Source organism: Phyllobates terribilis, unplaced genomic scaffold (genome assembly GCF_046119375.1).
Source record: "Phyllobates terribilis strain yellow unplaced genomic scaffold, ASM4611937v1 Scaffold_9__5_contigs__length_417890890, whole genome shotgun sequence".
Taxonomy (NCBI): Eukaryota; Metazoa; Chordata; class Amphibia; order Anura; family Dendrobatidae; genus Phyllobates; species Phyllobates terribilis.
In genome coordinates, this window is record NW_027362769.1 from 203,985,351 (window position 1) to 204,003,638 (window position 18,288).

Sequence of the window (18,288 nt, forward strand, 5' to 3'; positions counted from 1 at the left end):
GGCGCAGGTGAAATAATGGACGGAGGAAGTGCGGTGCAGTCATCCGAGTCTTTACTCACAGTTGTTAAGTTCCTCAGGTTGCACTGTCCAGCTCACAGCTACTGTTCTCCACTGACTAATCTGTCCTTCTCTCCTCTGCCACCCTAAGATGGCTTCCCTTTATATACCTCCTTCTATGGTGCTCCCCTAAACTGCTTCCTCCACCCACACCCACTACTGGTTCCCCCTATCTTTGGTTCCCCCCACTCCAGGCAGGGACAGGGCTCAGCAGCTGCGCACATGCATCTTGCCCTTCCAGCCGGCCTGGAGAAGTGTAGTGTTGAATGCGGGTGTTAGGGTTCCAGGCAGCACTCCCTCCTTACCTGAGAGGAGACACCACACCTCTGGGTGAGGTGCAGTACCTTTGTGGCGACTTAACCCTCAGGTGCGCCACACGTGCGGCCTCCTGCTGTGTAAAGATGGCGCCGTGCGGCCTCCCGCTGTGTAAAGATGGCGCCGTGCGGCCTCCTGCTGTGTATAGATGGCTACGTGCAGCCTCCTGCTGTGTATAGTTGGCTACGTGCGGCCTCCTGTTGTGTATAGATGGCTACGTGCGGCCTCCTGCTGTGTATAGATGGCACCGTGCAGCCTCCTGCTGTGTATAGATGGCGCCGTGTGGCCTCCCACTGTGTATAGATGGCTACGTGCGGCCTCCCGCTGTGTATAGATGGCTACGTGCGGCCTCCCGCTGTGTATAGATGGCTACGTGCGGCCTCCCGCTGTGTATAGATGGGGCCGTGCGGCCTCCCGTTGTGTATAGATGGCGCTGTGCAGCCTCCCGCTGTGTATAGATGGCGCCGTGCAGCCTCCCGCTGTGTATAGATGGCTACGTGCGGCCTCCTGCTGTGTATAGATGGTGCCGTGCGGCCTCCTGCTGTGTATAGATGGCTACGTGTGCTCAATATTAAGCCATACAATTAATGTAAGGCTATGTGCCCACGATGCAGAAATGCTCCGGATTTTTTTTGAGCGTTTCTGCATCTCCCTGGCAGAAAAAACGCATGCGGATTGTACATGCGTTTTCCTGTCAGGGACATGCGGAAGTGAAGCGTTCTTCACATGCATTTCCGCATGCGGGTTGTCAAGCGCTTTTCCAAGTGATTTTAGCATCACTTGGAAAGTGCTTGACAACTTGGTCACACTATATAAATCCATGCAACCGGCATGGATTTATATAGTGTGACCGTAAAAGAATGGTAAGAAATAAATATATACTTACCTTCTGATGGCCTGCCGACGTCAGCGGTCGCGTTACCCGTCACATGACTAAATGACATCACCACAGGTCCTTTAGTCTACCGCGAGCTGCTGGCAAGCCAGGACGCATCGGATAAAGACACCGGGGGCCATCAGAAGGTAAGTATAATATTTATTTTTTATTTTATTCTTTTTTTTTTTACAGGTTCTATGGTACCCGGGTCCGGAGGAGAGTCTCCTCTTCTCCAGACCCGGGTACCATCCGCACATTGAAACGCATGGAATCCACATGTACAGATGCAGTGATGCAGATTCCATGCGATCCAATGCAAGTCAATGGCGGCGAAAACGCCGTGCTTTCGCAAAATAATTGGTAGTGCTGCGGATTATCATTGGGGAACATGGCAGGCCTTCTACCATGCGTTATTTAAGCATTTCTGCTGCAGAATTGCCGCTGCGGAAAATCTTAAAAAACGCATAGTGGGCACACAGCCTAAAAAAAATTATTATAATTAATATATTAATATTGTGCCAAATTAATTTCACGTGAACTATCACATGATCTATCACAGGGGATCATGTGACATATGATACATCAGGTGTGTGTGTGTGTGTGGGGGGGGGGGGGCGCGCCTTCTAAACTGCCCGGGGCCCTTGCTACTCTTAATCCACCCCTGCCACCATCAGGGGCTCTGGCGAAGTGTCAGGTGGTCACCTAGTCACATCCCACCAGGCTCACTTTGGACCATGGTGCAGTGGTTCCACTACCATGAGCATTACAACAAGCCTGATGAGATACCTCTGGCTAAGTTGGGAATACCCGGTTAGATCTAGAATACCCCTTTAGGTCACCTTTAGCCCTGTGCGGCTGAGACCATAGATTTGATGGTCTACTGCTGGTATGTTTCCTATATTAGAGCCGAGTTTGCATCCCAATTATGTAGCACAAGAAAAATGCAGTGACTTTCAAGATCTACAATAAATATAAAAGGTGTTTGCCGATTCAGCGCATATGGAGGATAGTCTCAACCTTTTTGACTCAAACAGGTGGAGCTACAAAAAAAAATTCTCATCGGTTTCAATACATCTCATATAGTAGCAACAACCAAAGGCCAAACACATGGTCCTAAGGTCCTGTTCACACCGCATTTTTGCAGTGCATTCCAGTTATTCCCTTAAAAATGGTATTCAGACGAACCAGCGGCAGAGCCCTAGACTGCAATTACACACAAGAAGTTCAAATAAACTCTGTTTGTTCCTGAGAAAAAAATAAAAATTACAAGCGGCGTTCATTTGCACTCGGTTCATGCCGTTGCAGTCTATAGCTGTGTCGGGGGTTTGTCTTGAATGCCCTGCAGAAATGAGGTGTGAACAGGGCCTTACTCATAGTCAAATAAGTGCTATGAGTAAAGACTAAATGTTTGGTGTGAAACATGTCAGATATCTACTGATGTTCCAGCTGCATAATTCTCAATGTTTTTAAATTATTATGGAATAAAGAATACACAGTTTAAAGGGATTGTCTTATCTTCAGAAATGATTAAAATTGCAAAGTGTTTGTAAAACCAAGCAACTTTGCAATTTATTTTTTCTTAAAAATCCTCTCCGTTCTCAAGAACTGTTGATTGCCCAGGTTACCGGCCACCTCTGGCCCCATCTCCTAGACAAGGAGCGTGCTCTTGCTCTTGATTTTTGTTATTGGAGACCGACAGTAGTTTTCTTTGATTTTTCTTTTTTTAAAGTCAGAGATGGTGGTCTCTCCCCTGATGAGCTAAAAAAGTGACTAAAGGTGGCACAAAAAAAGTGCAGTGGAATGGGATCAGTCGTAACCTTCTCCAACAGGTGAAAGGACCCCACAGATCGTTCTCCATCCCTCCGAGCCAGAAGGCCACAGAGAGGGTCAGGAACAAGTAGCCTTCCCTAGCCGAAGCCAAAGGAGACATAATCTCGCTCCGAACTTCTGCCCAGGTAAGACCTAGGAGCCATCGATGGTCGGCTTCCCTCCCGAGAGAGGAGGGCCAGGGGTCAAGGGGAAGCGGAACCTGATGGCCACACACTCTTCACCCCTAGACTTATCAGATGGGAACCCCATCCTGACGAATCCAAGTGCCAGACACATAGTGTACTGTTTTCCTTGATAGGATTACTCAGGGGATAATAAGAAAAATATCAGCCCATTTGATCAATAAGCTGGCCAACAACTTGAGGAGGCTGTCCTATAAACTAAAAATGTCACCTATCCACAAGATACCGATCTACTGCTCCCATTCACTGTCTGTAGGAGCATAGTCTGGGTGGTCTTAGCAGGTGGCCCCCAGTGATCATACATTTATCCTGAAGATAGGTGTTGTTGTTAATGGGATAATCCCTTTAAAATTAGGATCAGCCATAATGAATGATTTAACCATTAACTTACCAGACTGAAGGTAGAGATCAGTGATATTTAAAAAAAAACAATCTGGTAAGAAAATGTGCATAATTGGCCATTCTACCAATTCTATTCAGACGTTACCAACCACAGAAAGCTACGAGCTCGTATGGAAATGTTTCTTTTATCTTTAGTTTATGACTCTAAAACATTTACATACATTTGTGTTACCAATGTCAGCAGCGCTGTACAACACCTGTAGTTTTAGGTGCAGATGTCAGGTTCCCTTTAGGACAGGTGCAGAGGAGCGTATTTTCGGTCTGACAAAACATCGGATCGCACTTGGACCAATGTTAGACTGTGGAGCTGTGTACATGTCAGATTTTATCCTTGGACTGCGCCGGTCCAAAGAAAGAGTCTCTGCATCCCCTCCGATATTTGGATCACATTCGGCCACGCAAGTCAATAAGTGTGTGAAAAAACATCGGACTGCACTCGGATGTCATCTGAGTGCAGTCCAATTTCCAATGACTTACAAAATGGAGAAGATACAGAATTTTTTTCCTCCATTTTCTCCTTATCTGGGAAAATTGGATCACACTCTGATCAGAATTTGATCAGAGTGTGATTAGCATAATCGACCCAGTTCTCTTGGAAGAGAAAAAATATGCTGGTCTGACCCCGGCCTTAAACAGACCTATAAGGTGATCAGACATATTATGGTCACATTGGACACCACCTGCTCTATACATTATTTCAATGTGTAAGTGGTTTAGGAAACTTGCTTTGCAAAAATTCTCATTTCACATTCAACAATAATGATGCTTCGGATCATTTTACTAAACCTTCGCTAGGAAAACATACAAATGTTGTGCGTTACTTTTGATTTCGGCAGTGCCATAAAATGCAGTAAATGTCTAGAAATATAGAAAATACAGAAAAAAAAAGTAATAAATATAAAAATAAAAAAAATAAAATATAAATAAAAGTAATAAAAAAAATATTGCTCCAAAAACATTGCAATGGTCCAATGGCTTGTAACTATCCTGCCATAAATATGACCTTCACAGGTGGACATTTCAAGACAACTGAGGCTGGAAAATAATAGTTACGTTACCCCAAAACTTGATACCCCAAGGCTAGTCTAAGGGCAATATATAAGATATCTGCTAAATATGGCACAGATACAATAAATGTTCTAGATCTTTTTAGTAGATAATTACAGGATGACACCTACCCGACTGACGTTCCTTCACCATCCAGCTGACAGGTTTCTCAAACTTTTCTCTGGTCCAACCAGCAGAGTTTATCTGTGTACCCGGCATAAGTTCATGATTGTAGCTCCCATCTTACATCACAGAAGAGCCTGGTCCAGTCACAACTCTGCCTTCTTTATTTGTCAACTTCAGCTGAACTAACAGCATTGCCGGGCAGCTGACAGCCAGCGCAGCCTGACATCCTGCATGGTAACATAGCCGCAGGCCCCCCCCTAGAGGCGTCACACAATACACCGTGACCCCAGGCGTGCATGGCATCTGGCCTGCGTCTAGCAGGGTGTTCTGGGGCTTGTAGTTCTTCTAAAACTGTATTTTCAAATCCTATACTGAGGAATTTAGACTTTAAGCCGGTGAATTGTCTCTATTCTTTTTGGATTCATTTTGGAAATTAGAGCGCATGTGTGATAATTGGAACTTTTCGGATTTTCAGCATTTCACTTTTGGTCCGTGTGTCCGATTTATCATCGATGTTTTGTCGTATGCAAAAAAAAAAAAAAAAAAAGTCCAAGCTTCTCTTAAAGAGACAGCACTCAGACGACTCACGGGTGGCATCTGAGTGCTATAGGTTTCTTCTTTTTTTTTTTACTTGAATGGGCGAGAGCCGCAAATCAAATAAAAAATGGATGTCTTGTTTTTTTTAAATTTTGTGAACAATTGGTCAGCAAAAAAACAGAAACATAGACTACATGAAAAATACATGAAAACACGAACGTTGAATAAGTCCTTAAAGGGGTTTTCTAGTTTTGGAATACCCACGTCTGGTAATTGCAGTTTAAAAAAAAACAAACAGTGCCTTACTCACCATTCTTGGGTCTTCGCCACTGTGTCTGGAATTGTCTACAGCACAGATGTCATGTCGACAGCGTTCATGTCGACAGCGCTGCATCCAGTAAGCCCAGCGGCTCTGCCCAGGTTGACATCACGAGTTGCTCAGAGCCACTGAGCTGCAGCGCTGTTAATGTGACGTCAGCGCTGCAAACAATAACAGACACCGGGAGCACCAACAGAGACTCAGCATTGGACCAGGGGAGGGTGAGGATTTTTTTAAACAAACTGCAGTCAGCGGTTTTCCAAAAGCGCTTAAATGTTTTTTTTTTAAAAAATGTATTCTAGTGTATCTTTGTGGCATGTTGGGAGACAATTACCTACTCAGGTCCCTAAACTCAGGGACTCATTCTTGCTCAAAGCAGTCTCTGCACCTGTAAGGTAAATTTAGATGGGCAGACTCGCTACTGTAAAACAACTGAAGATTGTCTATATAGAAAGCCATAATTTTTGGCAAAACACATCCAGTTTACACAGTACGATGTGCTGCCGAGAAGGAGGTTTATTAAGCCAACTTAGAAATCATTTCACTCGAAAGAGCATTCTGTTCGTTTGTTGTGTGATTGGCGAACTGGTAATCAAGGGCGCTCGTTTCCAATAATCAAATTTTCAAAATTTCAAGTTTCTCATTCACTTGAAACAATCGATGAATGGAGCAGATTTTCAGTTGTGGAAATCTCTGCAAAAAAATTTGGCGTTAGCGTCATCCTAAAGATTTTTACATAATGTGGACTTCTTGATGCATCTATTTTGGACAATCACAGATACTTTCAGAGTGTCAGGAGCATAACTAAGCTCTGACTCCATTTTTTTGCCACTCTTCTCTCCTTTTCTCACCCGTCTTTCTACTTGCGTTGACCAAGTGTTTTATCACTCCTGAAATAGTATGAGCTCTGCTGCTGATCTTCATACATGACCAGGGTACATCTGACTACTTTCTTCTACAGTTTTTTTTGCTTTTGCCAGATTAGTTATAACATAACACCAGAATCTCAATTTGCAGACAGTGTTTCGGGGTGTTGCCCCTCATCAGCGCAAAGTATGAAATCTGATTTGGCTAGATGAGAGGCTCTGGACTGGTGTCTAAGGGGTAACGTTTCTCCTTGTGGGGAGTGACAACCCAAGGCTGGCATGTCAGAGTGAGGAAACTTATAAGCCAAATCACATCTCATACTTGGCACTGATGAGGGGAAACACCTTGAAACACCGTGTCTGCAAATTAAGATTCTGGTTTGACTTTTTATCCTAAGTCATATTGCAAGGTTTGTTAAAGAGTCGATATTGACTTTTAGGATCGCTGCTTCCAATAGGTGGCGCTAGAGTTCTAGTCCTCTTCCCCTGTGAAGAGACAATTTTCATATTTAATTTCCCAGAGGAGCATGCATGGCCTATAAGTCTCTTCACTCTGACATGCCAGGATTGATTTGTCACTCTCCACAAGGAGAAACGTTACCCTAGACCTTAGATAATCAAAAAAAGATTTACTGGTGTTTTTTCCTGACCACCTGAAAGGAGTAAGAAAACAGTAACTGTCTCATCAGTTATCATCATCTTCTTCATTATTAAGAAACCCTCTCTAAGCTAATGAAATATTTTATTAAAGGGGTTGTCCAGTTAAAAGTTGTTGTTCTATCAGCAGGATGGGTGATAACCTCCTAATTGGTAGGTGCCCCACTGGGGCCCTCACTGATAGGTAGATAGGGGAATTTTTACCAATGACATGGAACTTTTCTAACCTTAACAAAATGTGGCATAATGTAAACTAGCAGCAGAAAAACTGAAATAAATTAGAGGAAACATTCTCCTATCTATCAAACTGCAGGCCTAAGAGAGAGGCAGGTCTTTAATTTGGGGGTAGGAAAGCCATTGTACAATGGCAGGAGCAATGCATGCTGGCAAGTGTGGAAACAGAAGCTCCAGCTCCTATAGTGCTGACAGAATGCTAATGAAGAGCACCATCCAGAGTGGATGGTAAGTTACAGAGTATGAGAATTGGGACAGGTCCTGGATATATTTGACTGGTATGTGCTTCAAAAGCTATTTTTAACTTATGGGGTAAGAGGGAATAAGGCTATGCTTTTCTAGAGTTTTAAGCTGATTTTCAGACCATCAAAGGCCCCGTTGTTGCCACCACTGATTGCTATGCCTATCGTTTAGTAAAAGCAATTTGTTGCAATTCAACAAGGATTCTGAAGGGTTTCTTCATAGTAATTACAGTAGGGAATTCTGAAGATTCTACAGCACATTATCCATCCTGATTATGAATTCCCAAAGTTGCTATTAATCATAATTTAAAAATATATTGCAATAAAAGACTTGTTCAAGGATAATACAATGCACAAACAAGACCATAAAATATACTTCATTAGTATGCAAATATATAAAATATTAATGAGACACGGAATATGGATCATTCTATTCACTTTTCCTGTAGTATTCAGGTAAATTGAGCCTTTTTCTCAAAGTTTTTACTAATTAAAAGTACATTTATAATAGATTATATTCAATAATATTTTACAGAAATAAAAGTCACAGAATGCATAATGCACATATTTTTGAGGAATGGATTTAATTCACAAAATACATATATACTGTGTGCATATAAATATATATGTATATATATATATATATATATGTGTGTGAGTGTGTGTGCGTAAAACACCCTCCCCAACCCAACATTGAGGTCGCAACACCAAAAAGGACAAGCCACATGGCTATGCAAGACGAGTACGTAGCAGGTGTCACCAAGATCTTCAAATGATCTAATTTTTAAGCCCCCAGCCCCAATCTGTATCATGTGGTAGGGGCATAAAAGAAAGACTGAAACAGATTTTTTTTAGCTAAATGAAACCTCAAAATGTCTTCTGGTATGATCGTGTGATGCCTCCTGTTCGTAGACGTTTCAGTTATCACCACCTGTTGCAAACTGAGAGGAACAGAATCCTTGAACTTGGAGACCTAAGTTTATCACTCCGGCAGATCGCAACTCACATATACCAAGATGACACCACGGCTCAATGTTTTGTATCTCAGTGTTCGGGAGAACAACGATGGACAGAAATGACAACATAAAAAGGTGACAACAGAGGCAAACCTCTGTATGGATGGATTATTAGATTAGATGAATGGCGCCTAGTGATCCATTCAGTATGGAAAGTGAAATTGGAAGTTACAAAACCAAGCCCAAGCCGTCAAAAAAGCATCTATCCAAACCATCAGAAAGCTTTTGCACAAATTGGGCTATGAGCCTGACGTCCAGCTACAGGTTTGCCATTGGCCTCATGCTTCTGCTCTCAAAGGCTATCGTAATGCTGAGCAAAATGGCAATGGAGGCTCGAACTGAGGTCTGTCCTCTTCAGCAATGAGTACCGCTTTTGTCTTGGATGCAATGTCAGTAGGATATTGGTGTGGAGACCATGTCTGCAGCACCATGAAGTGGTCTTCACGAGGGAATGTCTCACCGGTCCTACTTCTTGGATTATGGTGTGTGGGGTGTCATAATGTACAGTAGCCAGACCCCTCTAGTCCTCACTCCAGATACACCAACAGCTTGGCGTTACATTGATTTTGGTTGCATGATCACTTCTCCAAAGTGGCCAGCAGCCTTTGTCAACACTGCCACACCAGGCCAAATGTTGCTCATGCTACTGTACGCAGCCTGCGTGACCTAAAAATGCTACCGTGGCCTGCAGCGTCTCTGGACTTTTCTCCCATCGAGAACATCTGTGACGTCATTGGTCAGCAATCGGAAATAAAGCTGCCAGCAGGGGATCTTGATAATTTGCCCAAGCGAATTCAGTGCGGCAGAACATTCTTCAGACAACCATTAATAACGTCATTGATCACAGCCAAGGCTATAAGTGTGGGGGTTTTTGTGTTTGGCGCTCATACTCCATAAATCCAGATGTTTTGAAAATTTTGTTTCCAGTTTATCATTTGCATATCATTAACATGTTCAGCAATCCTGTGATGTTCCTAATGCCACGACTTTTCCTTCTTGGTCTTGGAATGTCAATGTTGTGAAATGTATATATAAGTTTTAGGTAGGTATGGAAAAAAGGCTGCAAAATTAGAATGCTTTCGAAAGTAGAAGTGTTAATAATTAGCTTTTCCTGCTCAAAACATGATTGCATCGGCAGAGAAGTTCGGAGGTATATGCCCAGTTGGTTGAAGGGAACATTATTACCGGGGGTAATAAAGGTACACTTGCATACAATTTTTGAAGGAACTCGGGAGGGAGTTTGTTCCAGACATCTTGGAGAACTAACCACCAATCTTCTGTGGCTGTAGGTTTGCTCAAATACTTCTGTCTGTCCATATGGTCCCAGACAGGCTCGATAATGTTGAAATCAGGGCTCTGTGGGGACATATCACTTCCAGGACTACTTGTTCTTCTTTACATTGAAGATGGTTCTTAATCACATTGGCTGTATGTTCGAGGTCATTGTTCTGTTGTAGAATAAATTTGGAGCCAATCAGATGCCTCCCTGATCGTATTGCATGACGGATGACAATCTACCTGTATTTTCTCTGCATTGAGGACATCAAGAAATGGGCAACATGGTGGACCATGGTCGTAGTTGACAGCCAAGGAAACTTCAATGGTGGACAGGGACAACGCCCCCAAACATACAGCATCACTTCCAGGACTCCTTGTTCTTCTTTACACTGAAGATGGTTCTTAATCACATTGGCTGCATGTTTGAGGTTATTGTCCTATTGTATCATGGTCATAGCCAAAGAAAATTCAATGGTGGACAAGGACAAGGTCCCAAAACATACAGCTAATGACATTAAGAACTATACTCTATACGAAAGAACAAGGGGTCCTGGAAACAATTATTTTGACCCACAGAGCCAAGATCTCAACATCATTGCGTCTGACTGGGATTTCATGGAGAGACAGAAAGATTTTCACAAGCGACATCCATAGAAGATCTGTGGTTAGTTCTCCAAGATGTTTGGAACAACCTCCCTGCCGAGTTCCTTCACAAACTGTGTACAAATGTATCAAGAAGAATTGATGCTTTGAATCTGTTTTGAAGGCAATAATGCTCACACCAAATATTGATTTGATTTCTCCTTTGTTCATTCACTTTATTTTTATCAATTAACAAAATGCAAACTACTAACACTTCTATTGTAGAAAGCATTCTTACTCTGCAGCATTTTCTCTACACCTGCCTAAAATTGTGCACAGTACTGTATATATATGTAAACAGACAATATATTTTTTATTTAATTTATACTTTTTAGATTCTTGTTTCTTCTCTTCTATGTTGCTTGATTGTTTTTTTTGTTGCTGTGATCTTGGTCCTTTCATATAAAATAAATGAAAACGGTTCTTGAACATCCTCATATGACACGATCAATGAACACATGTATTCTCCCCTGTAACAGAAAATGTACATGAGATGACTGCAGATTTCTGAGAGGACAGAAGGCCGGAGCATGGTGCATAGCTAAATCTATAGAACCCCATGGTTAATTCTTAAGGTACCTCTACCTTGCTGAAAGTAAGAAAAAAATGCCGAAGTGCAAGAAGAAATATAGTTTTACTTCAATAGCAACCAAAGGATCAGATCTGCGCAAAGGAGAACCCACAAGGGTATTCTAGCACCAGGTTGACCCGCAGTTTCCAGACCATAAAGAATAAGGCTACGTGGCAACTTTGGCTGCAGCATAAGTGGCGCGAGCAAAGATTGCTGCATGCCACTGCTACATTGTGCAAGTAAATATGGTCGTACTCTGACCATGACAAGCAAATCGCAAAAAGTTAAGATCAGTTGGATGTATTAGGACTTGCTTCTCTTGGTACCTTGGGGTACAATGTCACCCCATTCACTATGCTGTGATGCATAAGTGGCATACAGTGATCTTTGGCCATACTACATGTGTCACAGACAAAGTAGCCACAGCCAAAAATAGTCACATTGGCCCAGGCTAGCAATGTAAATCAGAGCACTTTTTTGACTGCTGCTGCACATTTCTTTGGCCGGCATCTCTAGAAATATGTATACCGGTAGTTTCATTTTTTTTTTTTTTCAAGTAAAAATGCCATAATTATTATTTTATTTATTTTTTTGCAATCTTTCTTTCTGACACATTTGTAGAATGCATATGGGTATAAATAAATGCTACAAAAAAAAATATCAGTAAAAAAAAAAATAATACACACATGAAAATCATGCTGGTTTTTACAAGCCAGAAAATGGTCCCAAAAAAGAAGACTTATACAGTACATATGACATACAATTTCTAAATAGTGACTTAAAAATTGTACTTTTTAAGACATTGTTTAACCGGCAAACAATAACATTTGGCGAAATACTACTTAGTGGTTATATGGGGTCATACAACTAGTTACCTTTCGCTAGCTGCTCACTATACTGAGAAGCTAGTCATTCTCTTACTATTAGCATGTGATTTTCCTACTGGATGGAAAAGTATATTTACTTTCCTTATATTCCACTCCTGGGAAACAGTGTACAACCTCTGGTTTACTAGCACTTCTGAAGCAGCCAGCTAAAAGGAGCCGTCACTTAATTCAATACTGGGGCAACGGGATGACATGCTGCTTTCTTTACAACTGCTGCACAGCATTACATTTACAGATGAGCAAATGACTTAGTTAGCCAATAATAATAATAAAAATAATATTAATAATCTCTATAAGTTTTTCAAGACTGAAAAACTATGCAAATACTTCTTATGCCCAAAATAGACAAAAGTATTCTAAATGTGATACCTTTATTGGCTAACCAGAAAAAAAGAAGTATTTTTGGTACTCACTGTAAAATCTCTTTCTTGGAACTTTCATTGGGGGACACAGGACCATGGGTGTATGCTGCTGTCGCTAGGAGGCTGAAACTAGGCAAAAAAATAATTAGCTCCTCCTCAGCAGTATACACCCAAAGACTGGCACACAGCTCGTCAGTTAGTGAAAAAGTAGTAGGAGAAGCAACAACAGAAAAAAACTATATACATGCCCAACAGAGGCACTCTGGCCCAACATGGGCAAAAATCAGGAAGGGTGCTGTGTCCTCCAATGAAGGCTCCAAGAAAGATAGTTTACGGTGAGTAACAAAAATCCTTCTTTATCGTTTCATTGGGGGACCCAGGTAACCATGGGATGTCCTAAAGCAGTCCCTGGGGAGGGAACAGAATCTCTTGCCTAAATCAGGTCGGGTGGTGGATGACCGCCCCTTGCAGCACCTTTCTGCCTAAGCCAGGATCGGCCCAGGCATAGGTATATACCCTGTAGAATCTTGCGAATGTATGAAGGAATGACTAAGTAGCCGCCTTACAAATCTGGGATTCAGAGGCCTGGTGTTGAGCAGCCAAAGAGGACTCCAACGCATAGGTGGAGTGAGCTCGCACTCCCGGAGGGGGTGGTCTGTCCTTAACGCGATAAGGCTCCAGTATGGCCAAGTGGATCCAGCGGGTAATAGTAGATTTAGAAGCAGGGAGTCCTTTACGGTAACCCTCAGGAATGACAAACAAGGCATCCGAACTTCTGAAGGATGCGGTCCTTGAGAGGTAGAGGCATAGAGCTCTGACCAGGTCTAACTTGTGGAGAGACTTTTACAGAGGATGGTTAGGGGACGTGCAGAAGGAAGGAAGGACAATATCCTCGTTGATATGGAATGAGGCGACTACTTTAGGAAGGAATGAAGGAACTGGTCGAAGGACCACCTTGCCTTGGTGGAGGACGAGAAACGGGGAACAACAAGAGAGAGAGTTGCCAACTCTGAGATCCGTCTGATGGTGGTGATGGCGAATAAAAAGGAAACCTTCCAAGAGAGAAGGGAGGAGGGGATGTCCTGAATGGGTTTAAAGTAGCACCCCTGAAGAACGCTCAAACTAGGTTCAGATCCCACGGGTCTACAGGAGGACGATATGGTGGCACTAGGTGAGCAACTCTTTGGAGGAAGGTCTTGACCTGGGGGCGAGAGGCCAAATTCCGTTAAAATAGAATTGAGAGCGCGGAGACCTGAGCCCTTTAGAGTACTAAGAGACAAACCCGACTCTAGTCCTGACTGAAGGAACGCCAGGATGGATAGAAGGGAAAAGGACATGGGAGCTGTGTGACTGTCCTCACACCAGTGAAAGGTCTTCCAGGTCCAATGATAGATGTGTGAGGACGAGGGCTCTGACTTCCAGAAGAGAGGCTTCCCAGGAGTTCCAGCAGTCTGGAGTGTTGTATTGAAGGAAACCAGTCCCCCATCTGAGGAGACTGTCGTCCGTTGTGATCACTTGCCAGTGGAGATGGAGAAATGATCTCCCTTGTTAAATGGAGGGGGAGAGACTCCACCATGTTAAAGACTACCTCACTTGGAGGGGCAGAAGTAGAGGTGATCACCGAGCAGAGAGATTCCATCCTGAAGTGTCGGATGCACACCTGTCGGTTTAGAAACTTGAGATCCATGATCTGGCAAAAGACCGTCGTTCTTTGGGACCACAAATAGGTTGGAATAAAAAGCTGTGAAACATTCTTGAGAGGGAAAGGGTACGATGACCTCCGCCCGGAGGAGAGAGGAGAAAGCCTGAAAGAAGCCTGGGACTTGGGCTGGGACCCTTGGAGGGTGGGACATGAAGAAGTGTCTGCATGGGGGAGAAGAAAATTCTATCTTATAGCCTGTGGTAGCGATCTCCCTGACCCAGGCGTTGTCGACTACGGAGAGCCACGCATCCCGGTAGAGAAGACGACCACTAACCCTGAGAGGATTCCCATGTGGGGATGACACGTCATACAGAGGAGAATCTATTGGATCGGGACCCTGAAGGCCTGGTAGAGCGACCCTTTGGGCACCATGCTAGGATGGGTTTGAATGACGGCTTCCTTCTCCCTCGCTGGGCAGGAGACCGGTCTTGTTGAGAGGAGGTCCCAGGGGAGGAGAAATGATGAAAGGGATGAAATTTAAGAGAACGTCTTCTGGTGGGTAGGCGCTTGGGCTTAGGCTGGGAGAGAGAGGTACTCTTACCACCAGTGGCGTACGAGATGAGCTGATCCAGCTGAGACCCAAAGACTCGTAATCCTTGGAAGGGGAGATTGGTAAGGGACTTCTTGGAAGCTGGATCTGCATTCCAGGCCTTGAGCCCGAGAATTCTGCGCATGGCTACAATATTTGCAGTGACACGGACGGAACAGCTGACGGCGTCAAGGGACGTGGCAAGTAAATATTTACCTGCGTGGGCAATCTGGTCCGTAAGATCAGGCAATCTGTCCAGCGAGGAGACTGATAAGATGCTCTGCCAAAGGAGTTTTGCCCAGGTGGAAACTGATTTGGCTACCCATGTGGAAGAGAAGGCAGGACAGAGGGTGGCACCAGCAGCCTCAAAGGCAGACTTGGCAAGGGCCTCAATCTGTCTGTCGGTGGCATCCTTAAGAGAGGAACCATCAGGCAAAGAGAGAACAGTCTTAGTGGACAGAAGAGAGAATGGCGGGTCCACGGAGAGAGATTCTTCCCATTTGTGGAGGAGATCTGGCCTGAAAGGATAAAAGATATCCAACTGTTTTCTCCCAGGAAAGAAATGTTCTCATTGGATAGAAAACTAGCGCGAACCCTCATACACTGATTGGCTGGCACGCCGAGGAGGGGCGGGAACAGGCCGGCAAGAAAGAAAAAGAAAAGACCTCTCTCAAAGGTGGAAAAGTGCGTGCGAGCGAACCCCAGGGCACTGATTGGCTGGGGCACAAGGGGGGGAGTGAACCAGCTGGCAGGGAGAGAAACTGCCGCTCTCATCATGTGTGTGGAAACTGGCACGCTGATAAGCTGGAAGGCGAAAGATGGGGGAGGAGCTGACAGGAATGGAGGCCACAGAAAGCCGGGTACTAAATTAAGTATTGGCGCGTCGGTAGGGAGAGCGCGCTGAAACAAGAGAAGAGTGGCTGATCAAGGCTACGGGGGGCATCAGTCAGATGCCGGGTAGCTGAAGAGGAACTGTGAAGAGAAGAGGGACAGTACCTGCTCTGCTGAGGAGGGCTAAGCTGCCGAGGTCTCGAGTCCCTTTCCTCCATACCAAGGACAGAATCAGGTGCTCCCTAGGTCAGGAGGGGGTCACTTGGAAAAAACATCCTCCTTCATGCACCGTCGTGGTCCCAGACGGTGCAAAAGACGGAGTCGGCCCCAAAAGGGGAAGGTTGCAGAGAAGTGACCACCATCTTCCTCCCGAACCGCTCCGAGGAGAGGGCTGGGGTGGTGAACAGGCAAAGGCCGGCCGTCGCGAACCGCCCTGACGCACGCTTGGAGCGTCAGGGGGTAAGGTCCTGCCTAGCAGACCAGAGGGGGTAAGATGTGGATGGCACCACACTGTTCTCTCGGTCGGTCTTGTTTGGGAAAACAGGGTGAGAAGTTGCACCCTGTTACCCTGTAGAGAAGAACCTGAAAAACAAAGGGAAAAAATTAATAACACACAACAGGGTGACCTAAGTAAGAAAAGATGGATCTGGAATCAGATTGAGGTCTGCCTCCTAGTGACACCAAGCTAAAACTGACGAGCTTTGTACCAGTCTTTGGGTGTATACTGCTGAGGAGGAGCTAATTCCTTTTGTGCCTAGTATCAACCTCCTAGCGACCACAGCATACACCCATGGTTTCCTGTGTCCCCCAATGAAGCGATAAAGAAATATATTTGCAAGTTTTCAGAGCACAGAGGCCCCTTCATCATACAAGTTTAAAAGTATTTACAGTGGTGGCCAACAAATTTTGCAGCATAGTGTAGGGCCCAGTGTGAGAAAGCTGGGTCTCCCTCAGAGGTCATGGGTCTTCCAGCAGGACAATGACCCAAAACACACTGCCAAAAGCACTATAAAATGGTTTGAGAGAAAGCACTGGAGACTTCTAAGGTGGCCAGCAATGAGTCCAGACCTGAATCCCATAGAACACCTGTGGAGAGATCTCAAAATGGCAGTTTGGAGAAGGCACCCTTCAAATATCAGGGACCTGGAGCAGTTTGCCAAAGAAGAATGGTCTACAATTCCAGCAGAGCATTGTAAGAAACTCATTGATGGTTACCGGAAGCGGTTGTTCGCAGTTATTTTGGCTAAAGGTTGTGCAACCAAGTATTAGGCTGAGGGTGCCAATACTTTTGTCTGGCCCATTTTTGGAGTTTTGTGTGAAATGATCAATGATTTGATTTTTGCTTCATTCTCTTTTGTGTTTTTTCATTGAAGACAAATTAAATGAAGATAATAATACCAAAGAATTTGTGATTGCAATCATTTTCAGGAAAAAAATGAGTATTATCTGACAGAATTGCAGGGGTGCCAATACTTTTGGCCACCACTGTACATAGATTTTTCTGGCTATCATGGTATCATAATGTAATGTTTTATTGTACTTCAAGACTGAAAAAAAACATAATGTGCAAATTAAAGCATGATCAGATCTCTAAATCCGCTGTATGTTCTTTATCTTGCGGAGCATGTTTCACTCTTCACAACATGGATTTGGATAAAAGTCGTACATTCATATATCCCGACATCACTGCATAAGTCGGCGAATTATTCATAGGATATAAAAATGTCTCTTTATGAAAGCTGCACTTTAAATGCATCTAATCATTAGTGCATGCATATATAAAATACACGATCAGGGTAAGAACACAAATAGCCTCTGAGCACTTCTAATGATTGTTTCCAATTAATTATAAATTAACTGTTTATTACTAATGGCTGCTTAAGTCACCACTCTAGCATTTTTTTTATTGCAGAACTGAAGTAGTGCAAGTAATCTAATTTCCATGACCCTAGTATTATACTCGCCAGCCGCTTTCTTCAGCTCTTCCCAGCGCCGCTCCGGTACAGTGCCGCAATCTTGTGACCTAAGCTCTTGACTGAACGGAAGTCAGAGGTCACCGTTACAAGCTTTCAACCCAAGTCTATGAGAAAATCATTCTGGCTCTCATTGACTTACATTGAGTTGTGACTTCCGGATCGACCAGCAAACACTGGAGCGATCCGGCAGGTCACAACCTGACGAAGGCCAACCGGAGCAGCGCCGATAACAGAAGAAGACGGCAGAGGGTACGTATGATACTAGGTGCAGGGAACTTGGATTAGTTGCACCACTCCAATGCTGCAATAAAAAAACAAAACGCTGGAGTGGTTCACGCAACTGCACAGCTTTGAGCCACATCACAGACACATTTCAGCTTCCAGGCATAAGTTCCTATCCTAGGAGTGAGCGCACACTTTTTTGTATTGCAACGTGTGAATGCACCGTAGTATTGAATAAAGTGGGTTGTAGTATATACAATAAATTTTTACTATAGGTTGCCTAAGGTCAACACACTTGAGTCACCTCTTTCTCATTTTATTATTGACTATTCATTCAATCATTCATATTACCTTTAGTCAGCTGAGGCTTATTTGATTTCCCGTAGGCAGTCAGCCATCTGCATGTAAATTTGACATTTATACAAATGTATTCTCTATTCCTGGGAAAAACTGATGAAAGAAATGCCGATGGTGTACAAAAAAAAAACAACCAGAAGAAATAGTGTGCTGGAAAATGTATAAATCTATTAAAATACACCTTCTCAAAATGAGTGGGACTAAACAGACTGCAGGTTCCCATA

The 18,288-nt window shown here is 43.8% G+C and overlaps 2 protein-coding genes across 5 annotated transcripts in view; both read right to left on the reverse strand.

Moving 5' to 3' along the window:
• SDR42E2 (short chain dehydrogenase/reductase family 42E, member 2) overlaps nt 1-5,061 on the reverse strand; it is a 211,563-nt gene extending 206,502 nt beyond the window's left edge. The window contains exon 1 of the mRNA XM_073645722.1: nt 4,842-5,061. The gene's annotated coding sequence lies outside the window, so the exon portion shown is untranslated. The remainder of the gene's footprint in view (nt 1-4,841) is intronic.
• A 3,119-nt stretch (nt 5,062-8,180) lies between these two features.
• VWA3A (von Willebrand factor A domain containing 3A) overlaps nt 8,181-18,288 on the reverse strand; it is a 134,060-nt gene continuing 123,952 nt past the window's right edge. The window contains exon 37 of one of the 4 annotated variants that reach the window (XM_073647597.1): nt 8,181-11,097. Coding sequence is in view for 3 of the 4 variants with exons in the window: in XM_073647596.1 (XP_073503697.1) it covers nt 11,075-11,097 (23 nt within the window). In the remaining variant the exon portion in view is untranslated. The remainder of the gene's footprint in view (nt 11,098-18,288) is intronic. The other 3 variants (XM_073647596.1, XM_073647595.1, XM_073647599.1) reach the window with 3 other exon arrangements.